Raw genomic sequence first — 12,045 nt, 5'->3', positions numbered from 1 at the left:
TAAACACGGCGAGAGAGAACAAGTATAGTGCAAGGTCTCAGACGCCGACATTGGTGTGCCCTACAATAGCCCTGGATTAGCAACTATCGCCAGCGAATTCGCAGCACTGCTAAGCTATTATACAGCATTATTCGTGGTTCTTCGGCAGTATGTCATGGTATGCTGGCCATGTCCAGCCAGAACGCTTGCGACCCACAGGCGGAAGCCTTACGTGACGGCTACCATGTATTTAGCCTGCAGATTAGCTACACCTCTACCTTTCTTCGGATAACAACGAGTCCGTTTGCCTAGTCCTTGGTACGGTGCCGTGATCGAAGTAAATAAACCGCTTGAATAGGTGCTTTTTTGGAGAAGAGACAGGGACTCTAATCGTTTCATGATAATTGCCTTAGTTAGCCCGGGACTTCCCAAGATCTAAACGGCATCTCCACCTACTTGTTTAATGTATGGCTCCCGTTCGCCTTTCGGAGCAAGGCAAGGTGTTTGTGTAACTGGGCGTTGAAAAACTGTCGATAGAACGGGTTGTCTTTTCTAAGTTCCCAGGCCGAAGGCCAGAGGCTACGAATGCTGGATCAATCTCTCAATCTCTCAATGTGGGGTCAACCCTAACTCTACACTAACCCCTGGCGGGGCTTTCAGCGTTGAGCTACAGTTCATCCCGGTCCACTTTTAGATTTATCCACTTTCATTGGCCCAACCAACGTCAAAAAGAGACTCTTGGGCGTTACGGATACACATACCGAGACAATCTGTAATCACGACAACAACCAGGCAATAATTACACCAGTGCAACTTCATATCGGAATGCTCCCTGAGCAGAAAAACACAAAACTACGCAGCCCTTTATCCATGCATGGCACTCAAGGCCCAAAACACTCCGCCCAATGATACCCCCAAACAATGCGCCTCGCAAGCCTGCGTATGCAAATCCAGACAGTCGTGTTTTCCAAGAAACACACATTAATAGTCCAACGCCTCGCCGCTCAAGATGCTCCGCAAAATTCCCACGCCTAATCCCTCAACAGCTTGCTCCATCTCCTTTTCCCCGACACAGCTGGCGACGCGCTTCTCGTCCGCGAGCCCATGCACATTGGCAAAAATGTCCTTTCTCCGTCTCCGGCCCGGCGTCTGGAGCACCGCAAACGACCCCGTCTTGCCGTCTACGGCAGAGATAAGTGACAGTGTCTCCAGACTCCCCACCACCTCCCGAAACTCGGAGCTCGATAGCGGGTGCAACACCGAGTCTCGCGTGCAAAGAAGGCCGTAGGCGTCGTAAAGGACCTTGACCGTAGGGGCGGCAATCTGCAACTTGGATGGTGTTGCTGCGGCAGCCGCAGCAGCTGCTGCTTGCGCCGCTCGATTCCTCTGCTCGATCGCTATCAGCGAGCACAACGCTGCCTTTTGCTGGAGGTTGAGCGTCTTCAGTCGCTGGTTCGTTCCGTTGCTGAATGCGGCTGCGGTCACCTTGTTGAGGTGGGCAATGGTAACGCGCGGCGCATTTTCCACGGTCAAACTCTGCAGCGAATTCATCAAGGCAGTTGACACGGTTTGGGAAGAACCGGGCCCTGAAGCCAGGTTCTTGTTTTCGCTCAGCACCTTCCTCGTCGGGCTCATCTGCAAAAGCTGCTCCTTGACTTCGTTTTCGTGCTTCAGCCGCGTCTCGTTCTCCACCAGATCCAGGGCTCGCCGGCACACCTCAAAAGCCCTGCGCAAGTCTCCGGTCTGGGTCGACACCTTCCGAGAGCACAACTCAACGGCCGCGGGGTGGAAGAAAGGGATGAAGTCTGGCGTCGCAGCGTCTTTGGGCATTAGGCTCTTGAGGCGTGTCGTGATGATCCTCTTGACCTGCAGTGCCGAGTATGGCAGAAACGGGAGCAGTTCCGGCTTGAGGTTCCGAGACTTGAGACGGGGAAGGAACCTGTCTGTGAGGTCCAGGGCGTTGGCGATTCCCACCAAAGCAAGCCGCGAAGTCTTTTGCAGAGACCACTCAAAGACGCGGTACAGACTCTCTGGGTCCAGCGTCAAGATGTGATCGATCTCGTCCAGCACAACCAAAAACACGTCCTTGGTTTTCCTCTTGGGCACGAACAGCTTCTGCAGCGCCGCCACCATGTCGCTCTCTGACAGGCCGGACTCCCCGCCGAGCTGGTCGAGCAGTGTCAGGTATAGATCCTTTGATGACTTGATGCTCATGCAGTTGACGTATGCTTTGCGGACGAAGCCGGCCGATTGCGAGACCGCCTCCTGTGTGACTTCATTGACCATAGCACTCTTCCCGGTCCCGGGTGGACCGCTAACGTAGAGGCACCCGCTGGGGTGGGCGTTGGCGCAGCGACCGACAAACTCCCCCAGCTGACACCGCTCTTCATCGCGACCGATGAGTTGGCCCGGGTCGGCGCTGCGCGAGAAGAGCTGTCTCGCCTGGTGATAGACTGTCTGGCATGATGAAGGTGTGAGGGGTGTTTGGGGTGTCATGCGTCTCGAAAGCTTGCCCACGGTCATGACTCGATGCCGCGGGGTGGTGGCAGCTTTGGCGAAGACATCGTAGTGACGCGGAGTGGAGGGCGTGACGGGAGCAACGGTCGCTGCAACAGTCCGTCATTAGCAAAAACACTTGTCCGGCGTATTGGGAAACAACTTACCACTTTTGACCGGGCTGGAAAGCGAGACGCCCCGAGCGATCGGCTTGAAAGACGTCGACTCGACAGACTCGGGCGAGTCGCACAAAGGCTGCTGGTTTTCCTGGTCCTCGACATCGTAATCAACGGCGATTATTACGGGAGGGGTGTTCTCGTCGTCGAATTTGGAGGCAGAACTTCGGATAGAGCGTCTCGGGCGCTTCGCGGGGAGAGCTTGGAGCAATTCCGACTCTGGAGCAAGACAGGGTCAGTTATGGTTCGCAGCTACACCGGAAATCGAGAAACTCACCAGCGCCTCGTGTGCTCCTAGTCCTCTTTCCCAAAGTTGCAGACGCCATATTATGCAAGCAAGCAGGGCAGCGACGTTGACAATGACAATACGAGAAGGAGTGATGAGCGAGCTTGGTTGTCCCGGTGGGAGGAGAGGCCGAGCATTGAAGAAGGTGCAGTTGAGAGTCGACGGGAGAGTCGAGACCCGCTTGTCCACTAAGAATCCTGAATTGCGTCGCGCCTGCTCCCTGGTCGAACGCGACGCTAGGCCAGGTGGGGCGGGCAGACGCGCCTGCCAAGCGCGAGCCCCTGGCGGCCTGGAAGTGAATTGGGTGGCTGGATGGCTTGTTTCGCGTCTGTGGCTTGAACCGTGATGCAATGTGGCGCTGTAGCGTTGATGGCCCCACCACCCCCACTTCCCCACACGCAGGGAGGCCAAGCTGACTTGAGATGGAAGCAGGCGATCTCCGCCGTCACCAAACGGCACCAACGGCGGGTTGGGCCATGGGCTTCAACAAACATGGGCAAGCTCGGCTTGCACGCGACCATTGTCATCCTTCCAACCGCGCATCAGTAATACTGTATTCTTCAACCTCTGCCACTTCCCCAATGTCGCAGCCAAGGTCCTTTGGTTTATTAGCAGACGAGGAACAATTGGCACCAACCCGCCGTCGCTCTCTTGCTCACGCTGGCTGAAAGAAACCAAGTGGCAAAATGGCGACCTTCGATTCTCTAGCAGGTGCTGGCTACAATATTACTATTGAGGCCCTCAGAGATGAGGAGTATCCAATGCTGCAGGGTGGGTTACTAGTAACTACCAACCTAGGTAGCACTTTGGGAGAAGCTCTGACCTTGATGCTCACCGCCGCCAGTAGGGTCCGTTTATCTCGACCATGCCGGCACCACCCCGTACGCCAAGTCCTTAATGGACAGGTTTGCGCGAGACATGACGACGAACCTTTTTGGGAACCCGCACTCAGCCTCAGCCTCTTCGCAGCTGTCGACGTCGCGCATCGAAGACGTCCGCCTCCGCGTGCTCCAGTTTTTCAACGTCGACCCCGTCGACTTCGATGTCGTGTTTGTCGCCAACGCGACGGCCGGCATCAAGCTCGTCGTCGATGCGATGCGGTGTCTCCCCGGCGGCTTCGACTACGTCTACCACCGGGACAGCCATACCAGCCTTGTCGGGCCTCGGGAAGAGGCTCGAGATAGTGTCTGCGTCGACGACCGCGGGGTCCAGGACTGGCTGGCTGGAACTAGCCCCCTCGGCGCCGATGCCGCAAGCGCCGCCACCTTGTTTGCGTATCCCGCGCAGTCGAATATGGACGGCCGCCGGTTGCCGTTGAGCTGGGCCGCGCAGCTGGGCCAGAACAGGGCGGCCCATGTCAACAGGACCTATACTCTGCTGGACGCTGCTGCGCTCGTCTGCTCCTCGCCGCTCGACCTCAGCTGCGCCGACACGGCCCCAGACTTCACTGTGATGAGCTTCTATAAGGTTTTTGGGTTTCCGGATCTGGGAGCTCTGCTTGTCCGGCGCGGGGCAGAAGACGTGTTCGCGTCGAGAAGGTATTTTGGTGGCGGCACTGTCGACATGGTGGTCTGCTTGAAGGAGCGGTGGCATGCCCCAAAGAGCCAGTTCTTGCACGAGCGCCTCGAAGACGGGACACTGCCGGTCCACAGCATAATAGCACTGGACGCGGCCTTGGATGTTCACAAGCAACTTTTTGGCTTGATGCGAGACGTGGCGGCGCATACAGGGTTTCTGGCAAAGAGACTATACGACGGGCTCGGGTCACTGCAGCACGGGAACGGGGAACCAGTTTGTGTTCTATATTCCTTAGATCCCGCGTCACCTACCGCCGGCGCTGTCGGAAATGGGCCAGTGCTGGCTTTCAATATCCGCAACAGCTTTGGCGCGTGGGCGAGCTTGGCCGAGGTCGAGAAGCTCGCAACTCTCAAGCAGTTCCACATCCGTACAGGCGGCGTCTGCAACCCAGGAGGCATTGCGTCGGCGCTTGGTCTAGAGCCGTGGGAAATGAGGCAGAACTTTAGCTCCGGCTTTCGCTGTGGAACGGACAATGACATCATGGCCGGGAAGCCGACCGGCGTCATCCGAGCAAGTCTAGGAGCAATGAGTACCATCTCGGACGTGGACAAATTCGTGGGGTTTGTGTCCGAGTTTTATCGGGAAGAATGCGTAGTTCCACAAAGTCCCCCAGCGCCGGCGTTGAGGCCCCGAGACGCGCCTTCTTCCCATCTCTACGTCCACGACATCTTGGTCTACCCCATCAAGAGCTGCGGCGGATTCCAAGTTCCCGAGGGGGTGGACTGGGAGGTCAGACCGGAGGGTCTTGCATGGGATAGAGAGTGGTGCTTGGTGCACCAAGGCTCGGGCCAAGCGCTGAGCCAGAAACGACACCCCCAGATGGCCCTCGTCCGGCCGTCGCTAGATTTTGACCGAGGCGAGCTCCGGGTAACATTTGCAGGATCTATCCCGCGTCATTTACCACGCGAAGTCGTGTTGCCGCTGTCCAAGAACCCAAACGTGTTTCAGTCGCCCGAGTCGTTTCGATGGCGTTCGTCGCGGGTGTGCGGCGAGGAGATATTGGCGCAGACGTATGCGTCGCCGGAAATCAACGTTTTTTTCACAGGGGTCCTGGGGGTGCCGTGTGCGCTGGCGCGGTTTCCTGCCGGCGGGCAAGGTAAGAGCATGCGGCACTCCAAGGCGCACCTGCAAAAATATCAGCTGCCCGCAGGGTTTCGGAGCCGGCCCGTCTGCATCCCCGGGTCCTTTCCCGACCCGGTGCCGCCGTCGCCTCCCGACTCGGACTCGGAGAAGGCGGAGCAGCGGATCCTGCTGTCCAACGAGAGCCCGATCCTGGCCATCAGCATGGCCAGCCTCGATGCCCTCAACCGGGAGATCGCCAAGGCCGGGGGCAGGGCGGTGTCGGCCGCCGTGTTCCGTGCGAACGTGGTCATCGCGTCGTCGGACCCTGGGGCTGCGCCGCCATATTCCGAGGACAGCTGGCGGCGGCTGCGCGTGGGCGGGCGGCATGACTTTGCGATGCTGGGCGCGTGCAGGCGCTGCCACATGGTGTGCATAAACCAGGAGACGGCCGAGAAGAGCGAGGAGCCGTTTGTCACGCTGTCCAAGACGAGGCGGTTCGACGGCAAGGTGTTCTTCGGCACGCACATGTGCTATAGCGCGCCGGCGGCGGCGCAGGCGCTGACGAGGGACGCGCAGTGCCCGACAATCCGAGTGGGCGACGCGGTAGAGCCGGGGTGGTGAGTGTATTTAACTGGTGTTTGGTGTTTGGCGTTTGAAGTAGACGTTGGATATACGGGATACGCAACCAATGCTGAAATGTGCTATCCCCTCCAAGGGCAACCTTGCCGCGAGTTCCGCCGTGGGGGGTTACACTACCTAGGTTATACCCAGACCGACCAGATCTCCATTGCATAGCATCTATATATGCAGATAGGGCTGCACCAATTTCTGGTACACTAATAGGTACGGGAATTTTCGCTCTAATGCTGCAGCGAGGATACGGCGCAATGAACAAGAAACGGCTCACTGTGTTTGCCTACTACGTAACTAACTTGCACGTTTGTCTAGATCTGGCCTTCCATGCATGGGCCCGTCCCTTTTGACTAGGACAGAAATACAGGCAACAACAGACGGTGTATGCCCTGTTTGTTTGGTCATGGAAGTTTTCGGGAGTGATGATGTGATCGGGTGATCGACAGTGCATCCCCGTTGCAGATCGAAACCCTGGAACTACACTGACATTCGTGTGCGTACTGCGTACAGACTGCGTACTGTGTGTAATTAAGAGCTGAAAGGGACAATCTGTCGGAATTCCGCACACTGGCTACGATCTTTTTTTCTTCTTTCGATTCTTGCCGTTGCTATTGGTAACCTTACTCAAGCTGTGAAGGGTCGTTGGCCCTGGCGTCGCCCCAGTCAAGAATTGGACTTCCGGAAGACAGGGCGGTTTCTGTGGAACACGCCACAGTGTGCAATTTTCTTTTAGCGGCACTCTGTGTTTGTTCCCTTTCTTTTTCTTTCTTTCTTTCTTTCTGTCTATCTTTCTTTCTTTCTCGCTCTTGTCGGGTTTTGCTGGACTGCTTCTTACTTTGCGGTGGCAAGCAAGCGGCCTTTGGTTTTTTTCTTCATTGTTTACTTGCCTAGCACATGGCCTCTGATTGGACAGAACTCAACGTTTTCCGTTGGGATTTTTGCCGGTCTTTGGAGGTTCAGCTTCCTTTCTTTGCCATATAACGACAATCCCGGAGGAGCGGATCTCACCGTTTAACAATGTCGGCGGTGGTGGTGGCGGCGGCGTGGGCGGCGTGGGCGGCGTGGGCAGCGATGGTCTTTGCTACTAACGGCAGTAGTTCTAGACCAGGGCAAGGTGGAGGAGGACCCGACAGCCTGGGAGCGCACTACCAAGCGCAGTACCGAGCGGCCTTTGACGCGGCAGTGGCAGCGCAGCAGGCCAAGCCGCTGGTGGTGCCGTACGCGGTCACCGGCGCCGTCATCATCCCCGTGCTATACCTCAGTACCCCCCACCGCACCCGCCCCTGGCTGTACCGCCTACGCTTCGCCGTGGGCGCCGCAGTGGTCGCGCTCAACGCCCGCGTGCTGTTCGCCGACGCCACGTCGGCCCGGAACCTGGCTGTCGCCTACGCCGTCGGTCTGATGCTCGCGTGGGGCACCATCTGGCCCCTGATCATGCTGCTACTACTGAACCCCCAGTTCACCGCTGCCCGGGTGCAGAAGAGAAAAAGGGCAAGTGCAGATGCCCATGCTGTGGAGAAACTAAGGCTGGCCCCCGACGAGAGCATTGCCGCCGTTGCCGAAGCGTACGAGCACTACTGGCAGCCGTTCCCCGAGGGCGGCACCTTTCTCGACCGCCTCGACTGGGTGTGGGACTTGTACTCGTCGTTCAGGGGCGTGGGTCAGTAACTAGTCCCCATACCTGTCTCCTTTTGAATTGAGCACCCTTCACATCTCCCTCCCTCTCGACATACGTCCGGTGGAGAACGAACGACCAGCAAAGCTCACACAAGACCACGCTAGGCTGGAACTGGGCCGCGAAAGCTCTCCCCGGGCCGCCACAGCCAAAGGAGAAACCACTGCCCGGCGGTGGCGGCATCACGCAGGGCGAGCTGGTGCGGCTCGACGCCATGCCGGTCGTATCACGCGCCGGCTTCCGCCGCATGACGACGCGCCGCGTCTTCGTGCGCGACCGACTCGCGCACATCGCGTGGTCGTACCTCGTGCTGGACGCGCTGTCCGTGGCCATGGCGCGAGACCCCTTTTTCGTCCTCGGGCCCGAGTACGAGTACGCGGTCGTCCACCCGCTGCCGGCCGCCCTCGCCGCGCTCCCGCTGCGGGCCCTCGCCGTCTGGCGCAGCGTGTGCCCGGGCCTCGCCATCCTCGCCGCCATGTACTGCTACGGGTGCACGTGGGAACTAACACAGTTCTCCCTTAGCAGCCGCACATCAACAAACCGCGAACTGTGGCGCTACCCGTCGCTGTTCGGCTCCGCAGCCAACGTTCTCGAGCGCGGCCTGGCCGGCTTCTGGGGCGGCTTCTGGCACCAGAGCTTCCGCGTGGCCTTCTCGGCGCCAGCAGCATGGCTGGTCCGTGCCGGCTACCTGCGCCCGGGGGGGCTGTCGACAAAAGCCGTCGAGGCCGTTGCCGCGTTCGCGCTGTCGGGCGCCCTGCACGCCGCCGGCTCGTTCTCGGCCGCGCCGCGCGCCACCAAGCCGCTGCGCAACGTGCTCTTCTTTGTACTCTCGGGCGCGGGCATCGTCGCGCAGACGGCCTTTTGCCGCTTCGTTCTGCCGCCCGTGCGGAGACGGTGGTGGTGTCCCTCGCGCCCTGTCCGCCACGCCGCCAACCTCGCGTACGCCCTCGCCTGGTTGCACGCCACGCGCTGGGCTTTTCTAGACGACATGAGCCGCGCCGGCCTGTTCATCTACGCCCCCTTGCCGGCGTCGCCCCTGCGCTTCTTGGGGTGCGGTTTCCCCGGAGAGCACTGGTGGCGCTGGGATGCCACCTATCTCCCGCGCTGGTACTCGTCGCCGGTCCATTGGTGGGAGAGCGGCATCGCGATAGGATGAGCCAGTTCAGCGTCTGGTGTGGGTAGTGATTTGGTTGTGCGTGTCTGTGTGATATCTCGGTGCCTCATTGAAGAAAGATAGATCTTGGTTGGAATTGGATTCGGTTTTGCATCTCGCCAGGTGAAGCAGGTTCTGGCGTGGCGTCTGGTTGATTTCGCTGCTTAAAGAGGCGTTCTGTTCGGAACCAGAGCATCAAAAAGAATGTGCAGCGCAAGCATAGAAGTTTTGGCTCTTGTCGCGACGTTCCCGGTGTGGTGACATCCTAAAATACTTTGCTCGTAATTGAAAAATGCAGTTACAGTTCAAGTTACAGTTTACTAGGTATACAGGACAGACACACCACAGTGCCGCCGCCAAGTCGCATCAAAATACAGGACAGTAGATCCCTAAGTCCACCACGGCTTTGCCGGCACCCCGGCCGCCGACGACGCAGCCGCAGCCTTGACGACCTTGACCAAGGCCACGCAGTCCACGTCCTTGTGGCCGGACAGCTTCCGCGTCTGCTGCTCCAGCCACGCAATGACCTCGCTGTAGCCCGTCTGCTTCTTGACGAGCACCTGCCGGCACGCGACCGTGGCGAGCCTGGGTTTGTTTCTCGCGAGTCAACAACAATTACAACCGCGGCAGTGGAGTGTGAATATCGAAGGGGATATTAGATAGGAGGTTGAGCGTGGAGTATGTATAAATAGAGACAGACGGGAACGGAAGCGGAGGGAGCCAGAAAGCAAAAACGGAGACAAGGACAGCAAACACATACCACGCCAGCTGCGCCTTGTCGACGGCGAAGTCGTACCCCGGATTGCGGAGCTTCCGGGACCTGCTGGCCAGCAATAGGAACGCGACGTCGATCAGGCGCCTAATGGTGTCTAAGGCCCCAGAGGGAAACAAAAAGGCGGTCAGCAAAGTTGAGGTCTGGCGCTTCTAAAACCCCCCAAAAATGAAGATCCGCAAAACGAAATGATGGTGGTCGAGACATCTGAAAGTCACCTGAGGGGAGGGAAGGGCTAGTTCTTGTTTACTTACCAATCAGCAACGGCGTGCCGGGCGCCGCCGCTGCCGCTGCTGGGCGGCTGCTGCTGCTCCCGTTTACGCCTGCGCCTGCCCCGGACCGAGCGGGTACTGCAGACGCAGAACCGAGACAGCGGGCGTAGGCCCACATCTTGGTGGCCGTCTCGATGAAGGCGGTGTAGACGTTAGCTCGCACGGCGTGGCGCGAGTTGTGCGACGTGTCGAAAAACATGAGGTGAGACTGGATCTTGAAGGTGTCTGCGCGGCCGCACCCAAGACACATGGCGGTGAATAAGCGTTTGTTTCTCCAATGAATGGACGGAACATGGCATCTTGACAGAGGAAGGACGAGTGGATTCGTGCGAGGAAAGAGAATAATGAATAAAAAGAAAAGAGGAAAACGATACTAAATAATATAACAGAAAATAACGAGCACGAAGAAAGACAGAGGGGCGACTCACTGATGACCTTTCTGCTAAAGTTGTGACCGGGACGCCGCGAATAGTCGACCGTAAGAGAATTGAACACGACTTTATATGTTTATCCCCAAGAGTTAGCAAATATCCACCCACACGCACACGCACGCAAGCAGACCAGGATTGGCCTGTTGCGGTCTCTCCAAAAGGGTGGCTGGTTCAATGACAGAGATAACAAACGCACCTGGGTCTTTGGTCGTGTCGCGCTGCTTGGAAATCTCCAGCGTCTGGCAGTCGATGGCCAGGCCGCAATAGGGGAACCCGCGCCCGCAGGCCGACCGGGCGACTGTTATCTCGCTTCCGTCGCCGCCGCACGGCACCGCCAGGCGGAAGTTGACGAGCGTCTTGGCCGGGCTGACGGTGACGCCGTACCGCGGGAGGCCGCCATGCATCGTCTCGACGAAGCGGCGGGCCTTGGCTTGATCCGTGGTGATAAGCAGAAAGTCGTCGATCAGACGCAGCAGGAGACAGTCGCCGCCCTCTTTGTCTCCCCCTCCTTCCTGCAGAAACGAGAGGTGCCGCCGCTCCAGATCGGCGTAAAAGTAGTTGCACAGCGCCGACGACAGCACCGAGCCCTGGGGGATGCCGCACTTCTGGCGGTAGTACTTTTTGCCGATGCGGACAATGTTCTGCTCGATGTGCGTCGCCGTCAGCTCTAGCAGCTCCCGCTTCTCGTGCGTCTTGTGGGCGGCGCTATCGATGAAGATGGTCTCGGTGCGGCTGACCCCGAGCGTCGCCTCCACCACGCCGGGGAAGAAGCTCGCCGTGTCGCCCGTGGCCTTTGCGGTCGAGCGCCACCTCTTGGACGCTCTCACCCCCTTGCCGCCCTGCGCCATGGCCGTCTCGGTGGGCCGGACTTCGACGTGCTTGGCTAGCTTGTACTGGGACTGCTGGGGAATCCGTCTCAGCACCTTGATCATGGCGTCCTGGGGGATCGTGTCAAAGGCTGCTTTGACGTCGACCTTGGCAAAGTAGAGCTGGTGTTCGCCCTTGCCCAGCCCGGCCTTGAACGCCTTGATGCGCGAGTAGATTTCTCCAACAGAAAACATTGAAGACCCAAGCCGCTTTGGATGCAGTGACTGAACTCGCCTGTTAGTTAAGGGGGGAAACACCATGGACAACGCGCGGCCAGCAAGAACAAACCTTTTCGAGATTGAGCATTGCGCTGACAGGGTTCAAGACGGTATTGATGCTAGGGCCCAGAATCTTCTGGTTTCCGCGGCTCACGGCGCGCCGGCGAAGGTTCATGATGGGGCGCACGTCGGATAGTTTTGGGAGGAGCCGCACTTGGGCAAAGCCCAGGCGCCGCGAGTCCAAGATGCGGAGGGCGTCCTCGAGGCGTACCTCCTCGAACATGGTCTCCCTCAGGGCGGCCATGGCGGGCTCGGCCACGTAACGCCAGACGTCGTGGCGAAAGAAAAACAGGCGGTTCCGGTGCACGCTTGACTCGGTGACGTAGAAATTGCTACGAATAAGGGGCATCAAGATAGAGTCAAACAGATAGTACAGAAACTCGTAGA

At 58.6% G+C, this 12,045-nt stretch overlaps 3 protein-coding genes across 3 annotated transcripts; 2 read left to right on the top strand and 1 right to left on the bottom strand.

The window, feature by feature from the left end:
• Positions 1-681: 681 nt before the first annotated feature.
• Positions 682-3,110, bottom strand: B0T26DRAFT_687850 (cell division control protein). Its single transcript, XM_060440953.1, has 3 exons — positions 2,929-3,110; positions 2,643-2,870; positions 682-2,585 (listed from the first exon to the last, which is right to left on the bottom strand). Exons 1-3 carry the CDS (start codon positions 2,975-2,977, stop codon positions 961-963), a joined length of 1,902 nt encoding a protein of 633 aa, XP_060303133.1. The 5' UTR covers positions 2,978-3,110; the 3' UTR covers positions 682-960.
• Positions 3,111-3,623: 513 nt separating this feature from the next.
• On the top strand, positions 3,624-6,198 carry B0T26DRAFT_670577 (pyridoxal phosphate-dependent transferase; the record flags this gene model as incomplete). The annotated part of the gene is made up of 2 exons (XM_060439194.1): positions 3,624-3,708; positions 3,782-6,198. 2 exons carry the CDS (start codon positions 3,624-3,626, stop codon positions 6,196-6,198), a joined length of 2,502 nt encoding a protein of 833 aa, XP_060303132.1.
• A 1,170-nt stretch (positions 6,199-7,368) lies between these two features.
• Positions 7,369-9,035, top strand: B0T26DRAFT_622958 (membrane bound O-acyl transferase family-domain-containing protein; the record flags this gene model as incomplete). The annotated part of the gene is made up of 2 exons (XM_060436108.1): positions 7,369-7,870; positions 7,993-9,035. Coding segments are annotated over 2 exons (1,545 nt in total), but the record flags the coding sequence as incomplete, so codon positions are not given.
• Between the last annotated feature and the right edge of the window lie 3,010 nt (positions 9,036-12,045).

This window comes from Lasiosphaeria miniovina (assembly GCF_030549165.1).
Source record: "Lasiosphaeria miniovina strain SMH2392-1A chromosome Unknown B0T26scaffold_1, whole genome shotgun sequence".
Taxonomy (NCBI): Eukaryota; Fungi; Ascomycota; class Sordariomycetes; order Sordariales; family Lasiosphaeriaceae; genus Lasiosphaeria; species Lasiosphaeria miniovina.
This window is presented reverse-complemented; position numbering and strand designations above follow the sequence as displayed.

Coding starts and splice junctions, on each gene's coding strand:
- B0T26DRAFT_687850 (XM_060440953.1), bottom strand. CDS start 2,977: ATGGCGTCTGCAACTTTGGGAAAGAGGACTAGGAGCACACGAGGCGCT. Junction 2,871..2,928: donor TAGGAGCACACGAGGCGCTG/GTGAGTTTCTCG, acceptor GTCTTGCTCCAG/AGTCGGAATTGCTCCAAGCT. Junction 2,586..2,642: donor TTCCAGCCCGGTCAAAAGTG/GTAAGTTGTTTC, acceptor GGACTGTTGCAG/CGACCGTTGCTCCCGTCACG.